The sequence below is a fragment of the Phalaenopsis equestris genome, unplaced genomic scaffold, assembly GCF_001263595.1.
Source record: "Phalaenopsis equestris unplaced genomic scaffold, ASM126359v1 Scaffold000878, whole genome shotgun sequence".
Classification (NCBI taxonomy): Eukaryota; Viridiplantae; Streptophyta; class Magnoliopsida; order Asparagales; family Orchidaceae; genus Phalaenopsis; species Phalaenopsis equestris.
In genome coordinates, this window is record NW_018165318.1 from 605,045 (window position 1) to 624,576 (window position 19,532).

The following is a 19,532-nucleotide window of genomic DNA, read 5'->3' on the forward strand; positions in this document are numbered from 1 at the left end:
ATATATATATATATATATATAATACTATGAGAGAGAGAGAGCAACCAATACCTCATAATTTACAAAATTACCAAATATATCTGATCTAAATAGGAACAAAACTAATTCTTAAATAACAATAAAGAAATAAAATAGAAAGGTAATAACAACTGATCAGGGTGTTTCCAAAAACAGTCTCCTAATCAAAACCCTCATGATCTATATGGAGACCGACCGGTCCCCCCTACAGCCGAAATCCTTCTCAAAATTTTAGTCCCCTCATGCTAGGTTGTAAATGTAATAGAGAGAAAACATTGTATTGAATTGAGAAGATGCTTAAAGGAAGAGCTTTAGTGAAGACATCAATAACTTGTCTGTGTGTCGGGATGTAGCTTAGTTATATAATTCTCACATTAACCTTTTCAGAGATAAAGTGTCTATCAACTTCAATATGCTTGGTTTTGTCATGATGCACATGATTCTTGACAATACTAATAGTTGATTGACTGCCACAACACATTTGCATAGGCTTATTGGAGGGCACCCCAATTCCTTTAACAATTTTTTAAGTCAGATCCTTTCAGAGATTCCAAGGCAAATTCCCTATACTCTGATTCAACACTATTTCTAGAAACAACTTGCTTCTTATTTCTCCATGTAACAAGATTTCCACATATATCAGAGCAATAACCTGTGAATTTTTTGTTAGCGAGTTCTCCAACACATCTCGCATCAGTGTAGACTTCTACCTCTATTTTTGGTCTATAGCCATGAGTCTTCTTGAGAAATCTAAAAATTTTGTACACTATCTCCAAATACTCTTCATTTAGGTTATTCATGTGTTGGTTTACAATGCTGACAGAGAATACAATATCTAGCCTTGTATGTGGCGGCTAGATGAACTTTCCTACAAAACTTTGATATCTTTCCTTATCCATATATTCAATTTTTTTTCTCCCATGTTAAAGTTTTTGTTGGGATCCGTCCGTTAGAGTACTAACAAAGCTTGCATCTAATCATCTCTATCTCCTTTAGTAAACAAATCTTGCATCCAATCAAAGAAGTCTTTTCAGTACTTCAAATTGTTCCTTGGTGAATGGCTCAACTGAACCATGACATGTGGTAGCAACATTAGCTATTTTCTCTTAATCTTTCCTTCCCTATCCATGTTTCCGGTCTGTAGGCTTTCCATGAAGCTTCCAACATGCCTTGGAGATGACCAAACTTCTTACAATAGTCACATGTGATACAATTCTTCTTGTGGTTTGAGTCATGGGAAGAATCATAAGCATACCGCGCCAAGCTTTCAGCACTTGGTAAACATCCATTTCTAGTCGGCATCAGCTTCTTTCTACTCTCTTCTTACTTGAATTCAATCAAGGCTTCACAAGTAGATGGAAGAGGCTTTATTTCCTTGATCCTCACTCTCACCTAATCCAATTCTCGAGTTAATCCTAGTAGTAATATGACAGTTCCTTTCTTCTTGATGATGGATTTAAATAGCGTGACATCATGTGGATATTTTCATACATCTGCCTCAAACATATCAAATTGTAGATAATACTTTATCAAACTGTTGAAGTATTGTGTGACACTTAAGCTCTTCTTGACGGCGGATTTTGATCTCAAAAGACTATAGTTTTCTCAGTGTCGGAATGTATTTCTCTTGCAACATCCCAAATTTCTTTGGTAGTTTTTTAAAGTAAAAAAATTTATCTCCCACTTTAGTGGTCATTGTCATTAAGATGACTAGCCAAGACAACCATATGGTCTCGATTCTTCCATGTGTCATGGAGCCAGTGATCTTAGAAATTGTTCCCTTTCCTGTGAGATCATCATCTTTCCCTTTCCACAAACGAATTGTGCCAATTAGAGAAAGTTATGGACATTAAATTTATGATTTGTGACAGAGAGTTCAGAATCCGTCTAAAGAGAATAATTGACTCTGATTCAGAATTAACATCGAAATAGAACTTGACGTCTTCATCCCGCATTTGGTCACCAATCGTAAGCATATTTAGGGTTGCTTCTAGTTGTTGGACTTGATTGCAACTAGGGTTGTAATCGAGCCGAGTATATCATAGTTTAGACTTAGCTTGGTATCAAGTTGTTCATGTTCAACTTAAGCTTGTGTCAAGCTTTCACATATTATTTAAGCTTGAAATGTTAAAATTTCCAATTTTTGAACTTGGTTTGTACTAGATTTGTTTATGACAAGTGAATATGCATTTAAACGAGCTAAAAATTCTAACGAGTATCTAAATTTTCATATAAAAATACAATGAATAATTTAACAAATATAACAAAATAAACAACTGAATAATCATATAAGCAAATGAACTAATTCCAATGTTGTCATCTAATGTAGAGAAAAAAATGTTAAAACAAGAGCAAAAATATTAATGAATTAGTAGTACAAATTAGCTCATAATGTGAAACCATTCACCATATGTAGAAATAATTGAAAAAAATCAGAGGCAATCAGATCAAACATAATAAAAAAGGATGTTCACTTAGGAGACGAGTCGAGTCGAGTCGAGTCGAGTCGAGTCGAGTCGAACTAAGGTCGAGTCGAGCTAAGCTCGAGCCAAGCCAAGTTCAACCTCGGCTTGTATTGGTAGCAGTCGACTAGCGAGCTCGAACTGAAAACTCAGTTTTCACGGGAGCTCGCCGGAGAAGGCATCAAGAGTTTACCGAAAAATGCATTAAAATGACTAATAGTAGGCCAATTGAGCCGGCTCGCGAGCCAAAATGCCGAGTCGGGACGAGCTCAAACTCATTTAATAAACAAGCTCAAGTTTTAGCTTGAGCTCGAGCTCGAGTCGGCTCAGTTCATTTGCCCCTATGTTCACTTTCAGAATTCCATCATATTAACTTTCAATAGTTAATATTAATAAAAAATAAATATATATTTAAGAATTAATCTAAAAGTAATCTATTAAATTTACAATTAAATAAATTCTAAATAATAAAATTTTATTTAAAAAATATATCATCATATGATACGAGCTATATTCAAGCTTATTATCGAGTATTTAATAAGTTACTTGTTCAACAACAAACGAGTTTGTTCTAAACATAAATTAACAAGTTTTACTATGTTCTTGTTTAGTTAATTTAAGATTCGTGTTTTAAAAAATTAGTTAATTTATTTACTAATATGAACGAACATGACCAAGTCTTAATGGAGTTAAGTTAGAGTTGTTCATTGAGTGCATTAATTCATTTACAACCCTAACTGCAACTGCTTGCTTCTAAAGGAGGATTCTACAGAAGGGCCTGCAACAGAAGATTTCAAACTACAGAAAGAATCCAACGATAGAGAGACCTACAACAAAGAGAATCTCTGCTGCATGGAAGATCTAAGGGTCTGCACAAAAAAAAAATCCATTTAAGAGTTTTGACTGTCTGCATGGAAGGGTTTTCAGTTATGGTAAAGAGGGTCTGACTGCAAAAGGGAGGTCTGACGACTTTTTGCATGTGGACAAAAGAAATATAGTGCCTCGATCGATAACAGGGTCAAATCGTTCGGTTGTGATTGAGCAAAAGATAGTGAGTGGAAACTCCTTACAAAGCATACAATGTCGGGTCAAAGCACAGTGCGGGGGATGTTCAGAGTACAAGCGAATAGAAAGGAGTGAGTAGAACCCCTTATGAAGGCTCTGCAATCATGTCTGTGAGGAGACAAGGCAACAACTTTGAGTGGAAGAGTCGGAAGGTGAGCCAGGTCAAGCATATGTTAGGGAGAGACGCTTCGGTGAATGGAGCTAGTGAATGAGGACAAGAGGACTCTGTACACTGCAATCGTCATGAGAAATAGGGCCATCCGCAAACTCAAACGAATAAGATTTAACTCTAATACCATGTAGAAAACATAATTTTGGAGAGGGGAATAATTCTCTTCATTTTTTATTCATGAACAAGGTGCATATATATAAGGAAACCAATTCCTCCCAAATTACAAACTTACCAAATATATATAATCTAAATTTGGAATGAAAATAATTCTCAAGTAAGAGAAAAGAAATAAAATAGAAAGAGAATAACAACTAATCAGTGGGTTTTTAAAAAGTCTAACCAAAGCCCTCATGCTCTCTATAGAGATCGGTCGGTCCATCCTAGGAAGAACTGAAATTCTTCTTATATTTTGCACCTATACACCTCTTTTAGCTACCCAAATTTCAATTTATTAATCTTTTCTGGTTATCGTAAAAACTATTTTATCTTTTAATACTTTATTATCGATATTTAAGATTTTCTCCAAAAAAAAAAGTAATAATGATTATTTTTAATATTAATAAAGAATTTTCGTAATAGTATTCATTGGTAAACTACATATTTTAACTTCTTTTTAAAATATAATCGGAGAATGACTTCTTAAATGATTACATGTGAAATTGATAATAAGACTTTGTAGAAGTGTCTTTCCAAACTAGACAAAATAGGAGTGATTGGTGTATAAAGAGATAGAATTCAAATATAGGTTTTGTTAAGAAAAGTATAAGAGAATTTATACTGAAGTGAGAGCTCAGCCATAAAAATACAAGAATTTATTACTCTAAAGTACTATTCCTCCAACACTTATTTCATTTTTTCATCTTTCCTGTTTAATGTAAAAAATGATTTTATAGGCTTTGTCAAGGAAAGTAGAAGAGAATTTGATTCAAAAAGTGAGTGCTCAGCCATAAAAATAGAAGAATTTATTCTTCTAAAGTCATATTCCTCCAAGCCTTTTTTTTTTTCATTCCTTGTCAAAGTAAAAAAAATGATTTTTTTGCTATTTTCTTTTCTTTTATGATATTTTAGGTTTCCTCAAAAATTTTGATTTTTCATATTAAAAATGAGATTTCAAGATTTTACTCATCGGTAAATAACTAGTTTTAACTTTTTTTTTATTTTATAATAATAAGATGACTTCCTAAATAATAACAAATGCAAATCGCAATAATCCTTTTAAGATTTTCTCAAAAAAAAAAAAAAGGATGTTGAATTTTAATATTAATAATGATATTTCAGAATTTTAATCATTGACAAACTAATATTTTTTAACTGCTTTTTATTATACAATAGAAGTATGCTACCAAACAAGACAAAATAGGAGTCTTGGAGTATGAAGAAATATAGAACTCAAATATAGGTTGTTTCATGGAAAGAATAAGAGAATTCATTCTGGAGTGAGAGCTCATCCATAAAAATAGAATAATTTATTCTTCAAAATAATTGTCAAAGTAAAAAAAAATTTATGTTTTTAATCATTAAAATTTTATAATGAAATTTAAGTTTTTCTCAAAAAAAAAGTTAATTTTAAATACAAAGTGAGATTTCAATATTTTACTCATTGGTTAATTACCAGTTTTAACTTCTTTTTATTATATAATAATAAGATGACTTCCTAAATAATCACCAATTCAAATGACAATAATCATGTGTGTTACCAATTAGACAAAATAAAAGCATCTAATGCATGATAAATATAGAATTCAAATGCAAGTTTTGTCAAGAAAAAAAGGTTTAAGAGTAAACTAATTAGAGTTAAAACTCTCTAGGAAATCCAAGGAAAAAGCATCCGATTATGCCCAAGCTAGAAGTATTTAAAAAAAAAAAAAAAAGATATAGGCTTAGCAAAGGAAAAGAGAATGCCTCATTAAGGAAGGTTTGCCTCCTAGAAAAAACAGATCCTATGAAGTCAATTTCACAACCAAGTGAGAATTTATCTAATAGGAAAATTTAGGGTTCAGTGGCAGACTAGATTATAGACAGTCGTCAATGGTTCAGTCACATTAAAAATCGACCATCTGATGATTCAATTAGGAGAGTAGATGTTTTAGATTCGACTTATGTTAAGAAAGAAAGAGGTAGACCTAAAGAGAATTGGGCATATTGTATGAAAAATAGTGTTAACGTACTAGAATTGACTGAAAATAGGACACTCAATAGGACAATGGAGAAAAGGATGCATGTAGCCGACCCCACTTAGTGGCATAAATGCTTATTGTTGTTGTCATTGTTGTGGAAAATTATGGTCCCAAAATAAGGAAGATATTTAGACGAAAAGAATCTGGCGCATATGATTAAATTTGTAGAGATCAATTGTATGAATAATTATCTCACATGTTTTATTCAACATTCCTTTTATTTCACTTAGCAAGAAATCAAGATTATTTTAGCGATTTTTCTCATATAGCCAATAGCACTCTCATAAGATATCTCCCAAGTTACAATCTTATAGGACTACACTCGAAGGAAAAGGTTGAAGTTCAAAAAGTGCCTAGTTCAATCAAAGAAAATTGGAATGAAAAGAGAGCTACAATTATTATGATAGTTGTCCTGTGACACCAAGAAAATTGTCATCAACTTTATGGGACTTACGGAATATGGATTTATGTTCACAAAATCAATCAATTGAGAAGAATACAAAGATAAACAATCACCAATAATACAACTATTTGCATGGCACTAAAAAAAAAAGAAAAAAAAAATTATTTGAGACTCAACATCCTTATGATAGCTTATCATTTGCTCTTAAAATCGTACAATAAATACTTTATTTGCACCGGAGAATGCATAGGGTAATGAGAACACAAAAAAATAACAATTATATCAAACATCATAAATAATTTCAGCATGAATCACTAGATGAGATTTTAAATTTTCAAGAAATTTGGGAAGTTAAAAGTATTGGTAAACGAGATGAGCTTGAGCGAGCTCAAGCTGAGCTCGTGTTTGGCTCATTCAAAATTGCTCGTGTTTGAAATCAGCTCGTGTTCGTAATTGGCTCGTGAACAGTGTGTTTGTGTTCCGCTCGATATAAATATTCTTGTTTGTGTTCGGCTCAAAATTTGCTTGTTAAAATTAATTAGAAAAAATAGATATGGAGTGTTGGATTCTAATTTAGACCAAATCTATGCAAAAGAAGGCGCAAAATCACACGAGTCGTTATGATTTAAACTTGGTTATAAATATGTAAAATATATTAATATATGAATAATATATATAATATATTATTATATAAATAATTATATGATTTTTTTTTTATTTCGAGCTAAAATGAGTCAAAGACGAGCGAACAAAGAGCTATTTGTATCAGCTTGTTTATAATTTGAGCACAAAAAATTTTATCGTGTTCGAATCATTTACTTAACGAACGAGCAGAACATGAGCTACTTAACAAGTTGAACACAGGTTGTTCGCGAACAACGAGGTTTTTGACAGCCCTAATAGTAGAGACTCAGTTTGCAAAAAAAAGTTCATTAAGCTTAGGCAACTCCTCACCACAAAACAAAAATGACAAATTATGGTCATTATTAAAAGTAGATAATCAAGAAAATAAAGTGTATAACACCAATAATGCACCTAACTGCATGGCGGAAAGAACACTATTTGAGATTCAACATCCATGACAAATTATCGTTTGCTCTTAAAATCTTACATTAAATGCTTTATTTGCACCAGAGAATGCATAGGGTAATGAGAACACAAAAAATAACAATTATATCAATCATTATAAATGATTTCAGCATGAATCATCAGATGAGATTTTAAATTTTCAAGAAATTTGGGCAGATAAAAGTATTGGTTATAGTAGATAGCGTTGTAAACGATCCAAGCTTGAGCGAGCTCAGACTTGGCTTGTGTTCGGCCCGTTCGAAATTGCTTTCGTTTGAAATTGGCTTACGAACAGTGTGTTTGTGTTTTGCTCGATTTAAATATTTGTGTTTTTGCCCAGCTCGTGTTCGGCTCAAAAATGACTTGTTAAAATAAATTAGAAAAAAAATAGATGAAAGTGTTGGATTCGAACCTAAATCAAATCTATGCAAAAGAAGATGAAAATCACACGAGTTGTTATGATTTAAACTTAGATATAAATATGTATAATATATTATTATATAAATAATATATATAATATATTATTATATAAAAAGTTATATAATTTTTTTTTCGAGTCAACGAGTCGAACACGAGCGAACAAAGAGCTATTCATATTCAGCTTGTTTATGATTAGAGCTTAAAAAAATTATTCTTGTTCGACTCGTTTACTTAACGAACATGCCGAACATGAGCTGCTTAACAAGTCGAGCACGACTTGTTTGCGAACAAAAAAATTTTTGACAACCCTAATGGTAGAGGCTCATTTGCAAAAAAAAAAAAAAAAAAAAAAAAAAAAGAGTCATTAAGCTCAGGCAACACCTCACTACAAAATAAGAATGACAAACTATGGTCATAATTGACAAGTGGATGATCAAGAAAACAAAGTGCATAACTCCAAGTTTATGGAGTAGATGATATTGGAAGATTTGTGGTTGAACAAAATACAATACATTATTCATTTTAGAGGGCCCATATATTAGATGTTAAAGGTACTAATACAAGCAAGTCATGTCTCTAACTTACGTACGAGATGTGGGATTAAATGACTGATTAAGTGAAAGGAATGGCATATTGAAGTGAAGGAAAGCAAGATAACGAGGAGTCTACCTTTTTTAACTTTTCATCCTCCTAGTTAGTAATCTTATGAGGTAATAGGAATGAAAATATTTGATGGATGTGGATGTTTTGTTGAATTTGTGTAGCGCCAAATTTGTGATGGGTTACATCACCTTTTCCAGCATATCTGCAGTTCTAAAGACGGCCATAAAAACAATATTGTATGTAGATCTTACATATGAGTTTTGCATTAAGCCCGATTACCTGTACCTCCATTTAATTCATGAACAAAATCATTTTTAACCTAAACTGAGAGCCGTAGACTATATACCGTGGGGGATATTCGGTTGGAGAGTAGAGAACAGTCATCTGTTACACTGCATTTTGTTCTCTCCCAATTAAATAAATTTCATTATTTCACATGCAAACTGAAGCATAAAGAATGTCTGAATTTCTAGTCAAAAGTACAAAACATGGACGAGAAAAATATAATTATAACGTTGACATGCTAACATGGAGCAGGGGCTAAGCGATCAACACTTAAAGTCTGGAACCAACTGGACTGGAAGCATCTACAGGCTAAATTATAATTACCAAACCCCGCATTAGTATTGACTGCTTGGCCAAAACCAACCTTTCTAAGCAAATTTGTTCCAAGGACGCAGAAATTAAAAAAGAAAGTGTTACGACAAACATGCATGCACATTAGTAGAGAACGATTCTGAAATAATTATCTCTAATATCACTTTATAAGATTTTTCACAATATAGTTGCGTTACTACAGCATTTCAAGGATTAGTTTAGGGTCACCTAAACCATGATGTGCGGGTGAGCACCATTCTCACTTGCCCGCATGCATAAAAAGTTATGGCACAGGCTGCATCAATTATGCAACCAATGCCTCACTAAACTCACCATACGTAAGCCATAGTATGTGAAATAACTTGATGAAGAAGTGCATATACAGCTATAAGCAAAAAGAACAGAAGCTCACCGCAAGCTGAGACTTATGATCTTCAAGCTTTTCAATATCAGACTTTGCTTGCCTCAACTGCGGAAAGTAATAATGGCATAAGTTGTAAATAAAACTGCACAAGAGCGCATTATAAAATCATTTTAAGTGTAAATATAAGGTTTCAATTTTTTATCTTTAAATTCCTTTTAAAATCATTATTCAGACCTGCTCTTCATATTTAACTTTTCCATCAAATGATGAAACATTGTTTTCTTTTCTTGTATCTTCGAAACCGTCAGATAATTTATGGCTTTCAGAAATATCACTTTCTCCATCCATGGATCGCTTCTTTTTTGGCCTTCTTTCACTGTCAGACAAGGAGGAAAAATTTCAGAGGTAAAACAATAGAAACATTAATAAAGCAGAAAGAAGACAACATTCATGTTAGCTAAGGAATTGACAAAATATCTACAAGTGCCAATTTCAATTGGTATGATACAAGTTCCTAAGGCCTTTAAACCTCTATTAAAGGCATGGGCCAAAAACATCAAACTAACAAAGTCAAACACGTGGCAAAGTGGAAATTCAGCTCTTCAAAAAAGACAAAAAAAAGGTTAAAATTATCCCTGGATGAATTATATTAGGAAATTTTAGTGCCAGCTATCTAATAAGTTCAATTTAATCTCGAGTACTCAAGTATGATTATAAATAATCCCTTCGTTGGATTAAATTTGAATCTAACATGAGAAGGGATAATTTTGAATCACATTTGAAGACTCAAGTTACTAAATTGAATGCATTAGATAGTCTCTGAGTATAACAACCGACTCTAGAAACCCATTTCTCGCAAGCATATAAAAGTAGAAAATTAAAGCATAGAGAAAATCATTCAGAAAAAAAAATCATGACAGAAAGGATCTCATGGAAGATAAGATTAAAATGGGAAAATTAAAAAGACGCAACATTCTGTAGAGCTTTGAACCTTCTTCTGATAGGAGACCTTGAAAGGCTACTGGCTGCAAATGGAAAACAAGTAAATTCTCATTAGGTTATACTTATACACGATCAAAATTAAAAAATAAAAATAAAGGGACTTCAAGTACAAGATTTCAATCCAACTAAAATAAAAAATTAGAAGCCAGTAAAGCAATAGGTTTATCCAAGCAGGGATGGGAGAAAAAGGAGAAGAAAAGAATCAAAGACAAAGAATGCTCACCCCTATCATGAGAAACAGCCTTGTGGCTCCGAAAATTATGATGAGCTCTTCCATCTCGCCCTGGAGAATATCTTCGGATTGGAGACTGCCTTCTATCAAGCCTATCCCTTAAATCACTACTTCTATAATCTCGTCTGCCTGTTGGTGGAGAAAGGATTAACTACGGTGAAGAGTACCCTCATTATCAAGGTAGGAAACAAACAAGGACCCAAAGAAAACATAAATTTTCATGTCTTACCATCTCAGAATTATGAGAAATTCATAAATAAAAAGAAGTTGTGCCTCCATGAAAATTCCAGATGGTCACATATGGTAGCCCATATAATAAAAACATATTGAAATAGTCACTTATGATCTTAGATCTCTGAGAGTCCTTTATCAGGCATAAAAGTGATTACGGTGAATAGCAGTCATTGGGAGCCATGCAAAGAGAATTTTCCCTCAATAGATAGTTTTTATTTTGATGATAAGAAAACCGCATCTGTTGGGTAAGTTCAGACCAGAAAAAATAGTACAATCCAATCATAAGCTTCTTTCCTCTTCAGTCACAGCTTTTGAACCTTTGGATAATGCTTTCCCAAACTGATAACAGTTATGAAAAGATAAACCAACAGCATAACTTTCTAAAGATAACTCCAAATATTGCTGAAGATGCTAGGAGTTTATAGAGCACAACCTATCACATTTTCCATATCACTCAATTGATAAACCTAATTCTATAAGGTTAGATAAGCTTTTGGCAAAATGAACCAATAATGAATCATATATAAGTATACCAAAAATTGATTATGATAGAAAAGTGGCACCAGGACAAATAATCCTTCTAGTAGAAGACAATAAATTAGATCTTTTATGCCACATTAAATCACTTGCATAAAGATGTCACCAATAATAATAGTGAGTTCTGTTAGGGAGGCACTTGGATAGCTTGATGACTAACAAAACCCAAAAACAATGAAATATGCCTCAGCCATTCTGCAATAAGCTTTCATGAAATCAAATCTTCAAATAGAAAGAAATAAAGATATGCTTTTGATCTCCAAAGCTGTTTAGTCCCATAACAGGAAAAAAAACAAATGTCAACAAAATAATAATAAATCGCCATTTAAAGATAAACATGGCATGGTAAAAAGATAATGACGGGTCATGAACACCTAATATCATTCCTGATCCTCATGAAGTACTTAAATGTTCTTTAATATCCCAAACTCATCAGAGAGCTATAAATTTTCACATCCATAAAAAAGCAAATAAGCAGTTGATCTTCTTTTCGTTCCATTAAAACCGAGAAAATGCAGTCAATAAATTTTCACAAGCTATACACATGATTAGAAAAATATTCAACATTAATTGAGAAGCAGAAACCTATGACAAGTTGTTGAAAATAGGAAGTTCCTTAACTTAGTTGTAAGTAAACAAAGAAATATACAATATTTATCAGCTTTCAGCTGACACCAAAAATACAAAAAAACTGAGAAATTTTCAATTTTTCTACAAGGCTTAAGCAACAATTTTTAGGATTTTTCTACTAATTCATTTTCAAAATTCAATCACCATTCTTTTGTTGTTACTAAACATACAAATGAACTAGCCCTCATACAAATTACATTAAAATCCTTTACAAGGACAAACAAACTTACTGTGGACATAAAATAAGGAAAAGGAACTACAAACAAAATTGCCTCATTCCATAATTCACCACCTCTGACCATGATTCACATTTTTCATTCAGACAAGCTTAAAAAACTTAAAAGTTAAGAGGCATGTTGCATACCCCCATAATATAAAATGTTCTAGATAAAATGCCATTAACAGTAAAACAAAATGCACAACTAAACTATGTCAGGTTAATTAGAAATTGTCTAGCCGTGAGGGCTACAAAGAAAAAAATTCTAACAATGAAAACAACAAGGAAAGTCCGACATATGAAAGAAGGGCCATATCACTACTTAACTTCACCATCTTGTTCAGCTAACAGTGTCGACCAACTTAAGATATCATTTGGGATAGCATTTGTGCTATCTCGCAAGGTTTAAAATTGTGCAATTGGGTATTGAAGTTTTATTTGTCTGAAGTGTTGTGTGGAATAAGAACCATAGTATGCATATAAAAGTATGAAGTAAAAAAAACATATTATCATTTTAACTTAAAATCTTAGTATAGTAAAAAATAACAAATTACATAAAGTATCAAGTAAAATATTAACATCCTAATATCAAATCATCAAATAATAAGTGCTTTACAAATAACAAAGTAATAAAGATATCAAACTAAAAATTAATAGCTTTACAATTCAAAAGCATAATCACACTTTATGTTCCACTCACATTGTTTGCATCATAATAAAAACATAACAAATTACCAGCCACCAAGATTAAATATTTAGAATCAAAAGCCCTCAGCACTCACCACTTAGTAGATCTTCATTGGAATTATCATCATAATGAATCATTTTCTGCCCTATCTCATCCTTAGTTGTATCAATTATCTTTTAATCTTCCTCCTCATCTTTGATTTCAATAATCTTTCTCTTCCCTAATCGATAATAATCAATAAGTGTACTAATTTAAATTTAATATAATGATGATCACAACTTTAAGCATAATATTTTATAGATAGTTCTTTAATTTCTTGCCGGCTTGTGCTACACCTACCTATCTTCTCTCTACCCTCTTTGAAAAATCAACATTCAAACTTTTTGTTGCAAATTCATAATTGCAAACTAGGATATCTTCATCATCATTTGAAGACCTTTTTTTTTCAAAATCTGTCATTTAATCTCTTGATGTACATGATATAAACCGAATAACTTCCTGTCAAGCGCTTTCTCATTTTAATATCAATTTGGTTGCTTTTACTCTAATTTCTCTCACCAATCAAATGACAAGCGTGTAAGGCCCAAAACTTTTAACAATAAAACGCTATAATTCTATAGTGTTACTACCAAATTGAAACTATTGATCAGCTAAATCTGAAGATAGAATACAATTAAAATAGGGAGAATCATTCCTTATTTCAACCAAGAGATATTAAAATTTACCTACAGAATGTTTTGTAATTGTATCTTCAGCTTGTTGCAGTCTAGAAAACCTTTCATTATTGCCAAATGCTACAATTTATAGATCAACTTTCACCCTTGCAATTGAGTCGGCAATTAAACTATTCATGCAATGGTGCAAGTCTAATTTGATCTCATGATTAGTTGATTTGTTTTCAGCATTTTGTAATGGAGAATTAACATAATATTTGGTGGCATACTAGCTAAAGCTCCGATTATCTCTTCCTAAGTTATGCATCATCAACCCTACAGACTCATCCATCTCATTGTAAATGAGGCCAATAGGTAGCCTTTTCTCTGCATTAACCTAAAAACTTGAACTAAAAACTTTATTATTATTATTACATATCACTTAACTAAAAATTTCATTTTAAACAAGCTTTCAACATCTTTTGCTCCATATTGCTTTGTTTGGGCACAATTAAACAAGCTTTCAACTTCTTTTGCTCCATATTGCCTTGTTTGAGCACAATTAAACCATTGCATTGAAGTGGACATAGCCTTTAGAGGTTGCTTCTTTTGTAGGTCGTAGCAAATCTAGTTGCATCTAGCCAAAAAAGTTATTGTTTAAATTTTGTTTTCCATCAAAACCAAAAAACTCATGAATGAAAAAATCAAATCTACTCATGATGCATATGATCTTCAATAAATATTTTTTCTCATCTCTATCAACCTATTTATAACTTCCCTATAAACACTAGAATTGTGTATCACTAAATGCTCTCCAAAGTCCTCTATGCTCCATCAAAAACTAATTCTCTGCATCCTTTATCTAATTTGATGCTTCAACACACTTCACAAAAATATTATCACAGGAATCATTATTCAAAATGTCTATCAAGCTTCTAATCTTGATATCAGATCAAACCTGAAACATAACCTTCACTCTAGTTTGACTCCAAGTTCTTGTAATGTCCTCAATGCTCATTTCAATGCCAGATAGTTCCTATTTTAATACAAAATTTCCTATATCAAGTATAAATGGTTGTGGCTTCAAGCCTCAATAAAATAAAAACATGAAACATATTATGTTGAAATAAGAATGGGAGGTTCACGTAAAAAAAAAATGTCATTTCATGAGCTTCTCTAACGTTTTCATGAGCTTCTCAAGCAATTAGAAGTGTAAACGAGCCGAGCATGACTGAGCTAAGGCTCTGATCGTATTCAGCTTGTTTGTATTAGCTCGTGTTCAAAATTGACTATTGTTTGAACAAGACTCATAAGAAATTTATTTATGTTCGTCTCGATATTGATTGCATTATTTGAATTGACTCGTGTTTGGCTTGATTTGTCATCCATTAACAAAATTAATTAGATTGTGTAAGGTGCAGGTTTCAACCCCACATTCTTCTTTTACAATAGAAGATACCTCGCCACTCAAACATATAAGTTATGGAGAATTAATCTTATATAAAAATATATATATAATATAATATTATATTAATAATATATATAATTTATTTATTCGAGTTAAAACACGCCGAACACGATCGAACAACTAGCTGTCCGGGTTGTGTTCAACTAGCTTACTTAATGAATGATTCGAGCACGGGCTACTTAACGAGCCGAACACGAGTTGTTCATAAACAATTTTTTTTATACCCCTATTAGCAATTTCAAACTCTACACTTATCATGTAATGACCCACAGATCCTCTTGCATCTTTACTTGACATCTCCTGCAAAAAAAAAAAAAAGAAAGAAATCTTTGCTCTATCAAGAAAGAAATCTTTGCTCTATCTTCGCCATTAATGTCATTACTAAAATAAGATCCACAATTTACACTATCAATGAATTGTTGCTATGCTAAATACATTGAAATTGTGTCACTGTTCATATATCCACTCTTTCATCTCGTAAGGAAACCTTGAACAAGTGCAAAATGTTGGTGAGAGACAAAAAGGTGTTCTCTAGTTCTTGTAGCACCCCTTTTAATAACCTGTCTTATCATTCATTCCAACTCAACCTACACAACAAGCCTTCGTGCCATACCATTTTATGTCCCATTGTGATTTATCCTTACCGCATATTATTTTAGAGAACTCAAAAAAATAATTTAAACACAAGTTGGAACAACAAATAACAAAACCCTTAAAGAAACCCTAAAATAAACAAAACAAAATTCCTCTTTTAAAGAAAAAAAATCTACCGTTAAGGAAAGGAGCAATGTGGTGGAGGAAGAGTAGAAGGAGATGCGTCCCTAATTGAGGAAGAAGGTTCGGCAAATAGGACCCAATAGCGGCACAGATAGCTAGGAGAGCAAAGAAGCCAATGACAAGGTTAAGGTGGTGGGAGAAGTAAGTTGTGGAGAAGTAGAACTGAGAGGAGAGAGGGAATGATGTGAGAACGAAAGCAAGCAGGGTTGCATGAGGGAGAAAAAACAAATGGGGTTATAACTTTGAATATTCTTTTAATATTTAAAAAATCTAATGGTAAATAATATGAGATGTATGCCTCATATTTGAAATTATGCGTGCCTCACCGTATGTGAATTTTGACGTGCACCCCTCACATTAGTCCATAAGGCACAAACCTCATGGTAAAATTGCTTAAAAAGTTCTTAGATGATTGGATACATCCCACTTGATCAAGTTTTGCTACATCCCACGGTTTGTAATTTTGAGATCACTAAAAATACCCTTCTCTTTTGCAATTATTTAAGCTATATTTTAACATTATTATATCCTTCATCACACCCTAGTTCATATTCAACAACTGGTTGGTGGCATATGTCTTGCTGATTCATCTATTGTGAGAAGCATCACGCAATGTCAATTGCAACATAGAAGTCCTCTCCAACAAGAGCTCGAGTTAGACGAGTAAAATAGTTTCCTATTTTTTTTAAAATAAAAATGTGCAATAGAAGAGATATCCGATGATAGTTTTTGTTGTTTCCTTATTTTCACAGTGTTTTATGAACGATTTCTTTGTTAGTGTAATTTTTATCTTATATCCCTTGCTTAAACACTATCATATGATAGTTTTACAAACTAATGTTGTATTTAAAAAGTAATAATTAATATAAATATGATTTAGAAATAAATAAGCTAGCTCATTTGATTACATAGAGCATCCACACAAACCTGTCAAATGGATTTTGAAAACAAGATTAACCATTAAGCTATAATTTTTTTTTATAATGGTTTTGAAACTGACTTTTCCGATATATCGATAGCCCCAAACACACCATTGGTAAAAGATTTATATATAAAAAATGTTTACGCTTCTATCATTCCTTGAGATACATTTCTACCTAAAACAAGGCATTATTACCAGCAATCACTCGGAGACTTAAACAAATCAATAATTACATGTTGTACATGAGCAATCATTTCCAGTGATGAACATTTTATTTGGATGTCATTAATAATTGCATCAACAGCTAAGCTAGGATTAAATAAACCATTATATCAGTAAGCTCACATGCTAACACATATACTTTTAGTCTAAATTTAAACATATGTAGCACTCCATCTTAGTTCCATGTGAATATTGAAATTAGCCAATCAACTTGGGGATATCTGAGATGTGGAATGAGTAATTGACTACAATTGATTTTAAAACCACTTGTATTTCAGGTCAAAAGAACTTCCCAATCACATTAACAACATGTGGCATACATCAAGAGAAAATAAAAATTCCCTCCTATAAAATAGCAAAGTTTTCTTGATTGAAAATTCAATATATCCTAAGCCTTTAGGTAATACAGGGAAAATCAAATTTGGCAACAAATAATTACAAGTTCGATAAGACAAAAAGCTTCCAAAAAATAAATTTTGCACATTGGTGTATTTCCTTCATCACCAAAAAGGAAAAAATTAAAAAAGGAACAGTAAATTACATTCCACTAATAAAATTTCAAGTAAACCAGCATCCCATTCACAATACAGTGTCGATAATGATGTGCAAAACAAATAGAGGTATTTGTCTAATAGTACGATTTAATTAAAATATAATTAGGTAAATTATGTAAATACAGATTTTTCAAATCATGGAAGCATGAAATACTGAAAATTGTTTGGTAAGATGGATGTTAAATCTGGTTAAATTGCTAAAAACTATCTTTTCGCAGATATTATTTACAGTAGAAGAGGCACAGTAAAGAAAACTGCATTGAATCTCTTAAATCATACATGCTCCATGAGCACTAAATCCGGGCTTTGGCCTAAAGGTAGCAGGATTTATAGGGCTCAATAAACTGTTTGTCAAGATTTAGAATAAATCCTCAATTTTGAAACTAAACATCCCCTGAGGGCTAAGAAACCTGTTTGATACAACTGCCTCATAAATCAAGCGTACTATATTATTATGCAGGGTATGCCAAAAAAAAAAAAAACCTCTGAAAGGAACCTCTGAAAGGAATTAATCGTGTAATCGTGGTAAAATTTGGTAAAAGGGAACGTTCATGTGCAGTATCAGGCCCCTACCATTGAGAGATCCGCCGAAACGCCGGAGCTCGACTTCTCCATGTGCAAAGGAGCAATTCTGACGAGGACAGCGGCCTCTCTGGTACAGCAAGCATAGCTTCGTCTTGTACATCTTCCTTCCTAGCATCGCTAACGGTAATAGCAGTTGATAGATCGAAACGTAAGAGATCGAGAGATTCCAAGAAGGAAACCAAGGTCGTAGAAAAAGAATCTACGGATTTCAGAAACCCTGCAAACTACAGCGCAGATATGAACCACGAAGCGCTTAGTTCAGCCTCTGGGGAGCGCCGATAGAGTGAGATGGCTACGACTCAGGCCGGAAACCCTAGAACTGTAGGCGGAGAGAAGCGAAGCTAAGCTTCATTAGGTTTGCGTGCGGGGAGTAAATTTATAATTAAAATTTTATATTTATTAATATAAATTCTTAATATTTATTATAACAAGATAAATATCCGCATCATTGTGATTGAAGTTGTTATTCTCAGTGTGGGGCAATTCGAATCTTTAACATATTTCCTATTTGACTCAATTTAACATAAAAAATAAATACATAAAATTATATTTTATTTTAGATAGATAAAATTGGTGTAATATTATTCTAAATATAGGTGTTTTGAAATTGTAGATATTTAGTTAAAAAATAGCAATAAATGTAAAGTAACATTTTCAAGGTATTTGAAATTTTTTATTTAGATCATTTTCAAATCTTCAAGGACCATTTGAAAATATCTAGAAAATTTAAATGTTATAATGTAAAATAAAATCATTGTACACATAAAATATGTCAGGATAAATCTTAAGACAGATGAACGGTTCTGGAGGAAGAAACGGTCGATGAAACGTAACTGTTGACGATTGTTTCGGGTTGAACGACAGCTAGAGAGACGTCTTGTTTTGGCAAGAAAGCAACGGAGAGTTCTAAGAATCCAAGGCTTAGGCTCAAGCATCGCTCCTAATCGTATGTGCTCTCTTTTTAACTTGAATTGAAGAAATATAGCCTGGAAACAAAATCGAGAGGGGGGATATGAAGTTGTTACTAAGACTTACAATATTGTGATAATAGCTGAGGCAGACCAAGATGCGAGTTACGTAGGCCATAGGTAGTCACAGAGGTCGTAGTGGTGAACCACAAAAACGTTAGTAGATTGCAAAAGCCAGAGTTGAGAGTTGCATAAGTTGTGAGTCACATATGTCTTAGTTTATCACATAGGTTGTTGTAGGGAGTTGCAATAACGTATGTAGGTTGTATAGACTGAAGTTAATAGCTTCGCAAGTTATTAACCATTTAGGTCATAGTTGGTCATGCAGGCATAGTGATGAGTCGCAATAATATTTGTCGGCCACAGAGATCGAAGTAAAGAGTTGCATGAGTTGTGAGTCATGTAAATCATAGTTGGTCACATAAGTCACTGTGGTATGCTGCAATAATATATATAGGCTGCAGAGGAGAGTTAGAGCTACATGAGTTGTGAGT

General features: G+C 32.6%; 1 protein-coding gene across 1 annotated transcript in view; it reads right to left on the reverse strand.

Moving 5' to 3' along the window:
* LOC110032105 (zinc finger CCCH domain-containing protein 13) overlaps positions 1-18,421 on the reverse strand; it is a 24,810-nt gene extending 6,389 nt beyond the window's left edge. The window contains exons 1-5 of the mRNA XM_020735620.1: positions 18,059-18,421; positions 10,575-10,712; positions 10,341-10,374; positions 9,584-9,725; positions 9,398-9,454 (exon numbers count right to left, since the gene is read on the reverse strand). Coding sequence (XP_020591279.1) covers positions 9,398-9,454; positions 9,584-9,725; positions 10,341-10,374; positions 10,575-10,712; positions 18,059-18,185 — 498 coding nt within the window. The 5' untranslated portion in view covers positions 18,186-18,421. The remainder of the gene's footprint in view (positions 1-9,397; positions 9,455-9,583; positions 9,726-10,340; positions 10,375-10,574; positions 10,713-18,058) is intronic.
* Positions 18,422-19,532: the final 1,111 nt, after the last annotated feature.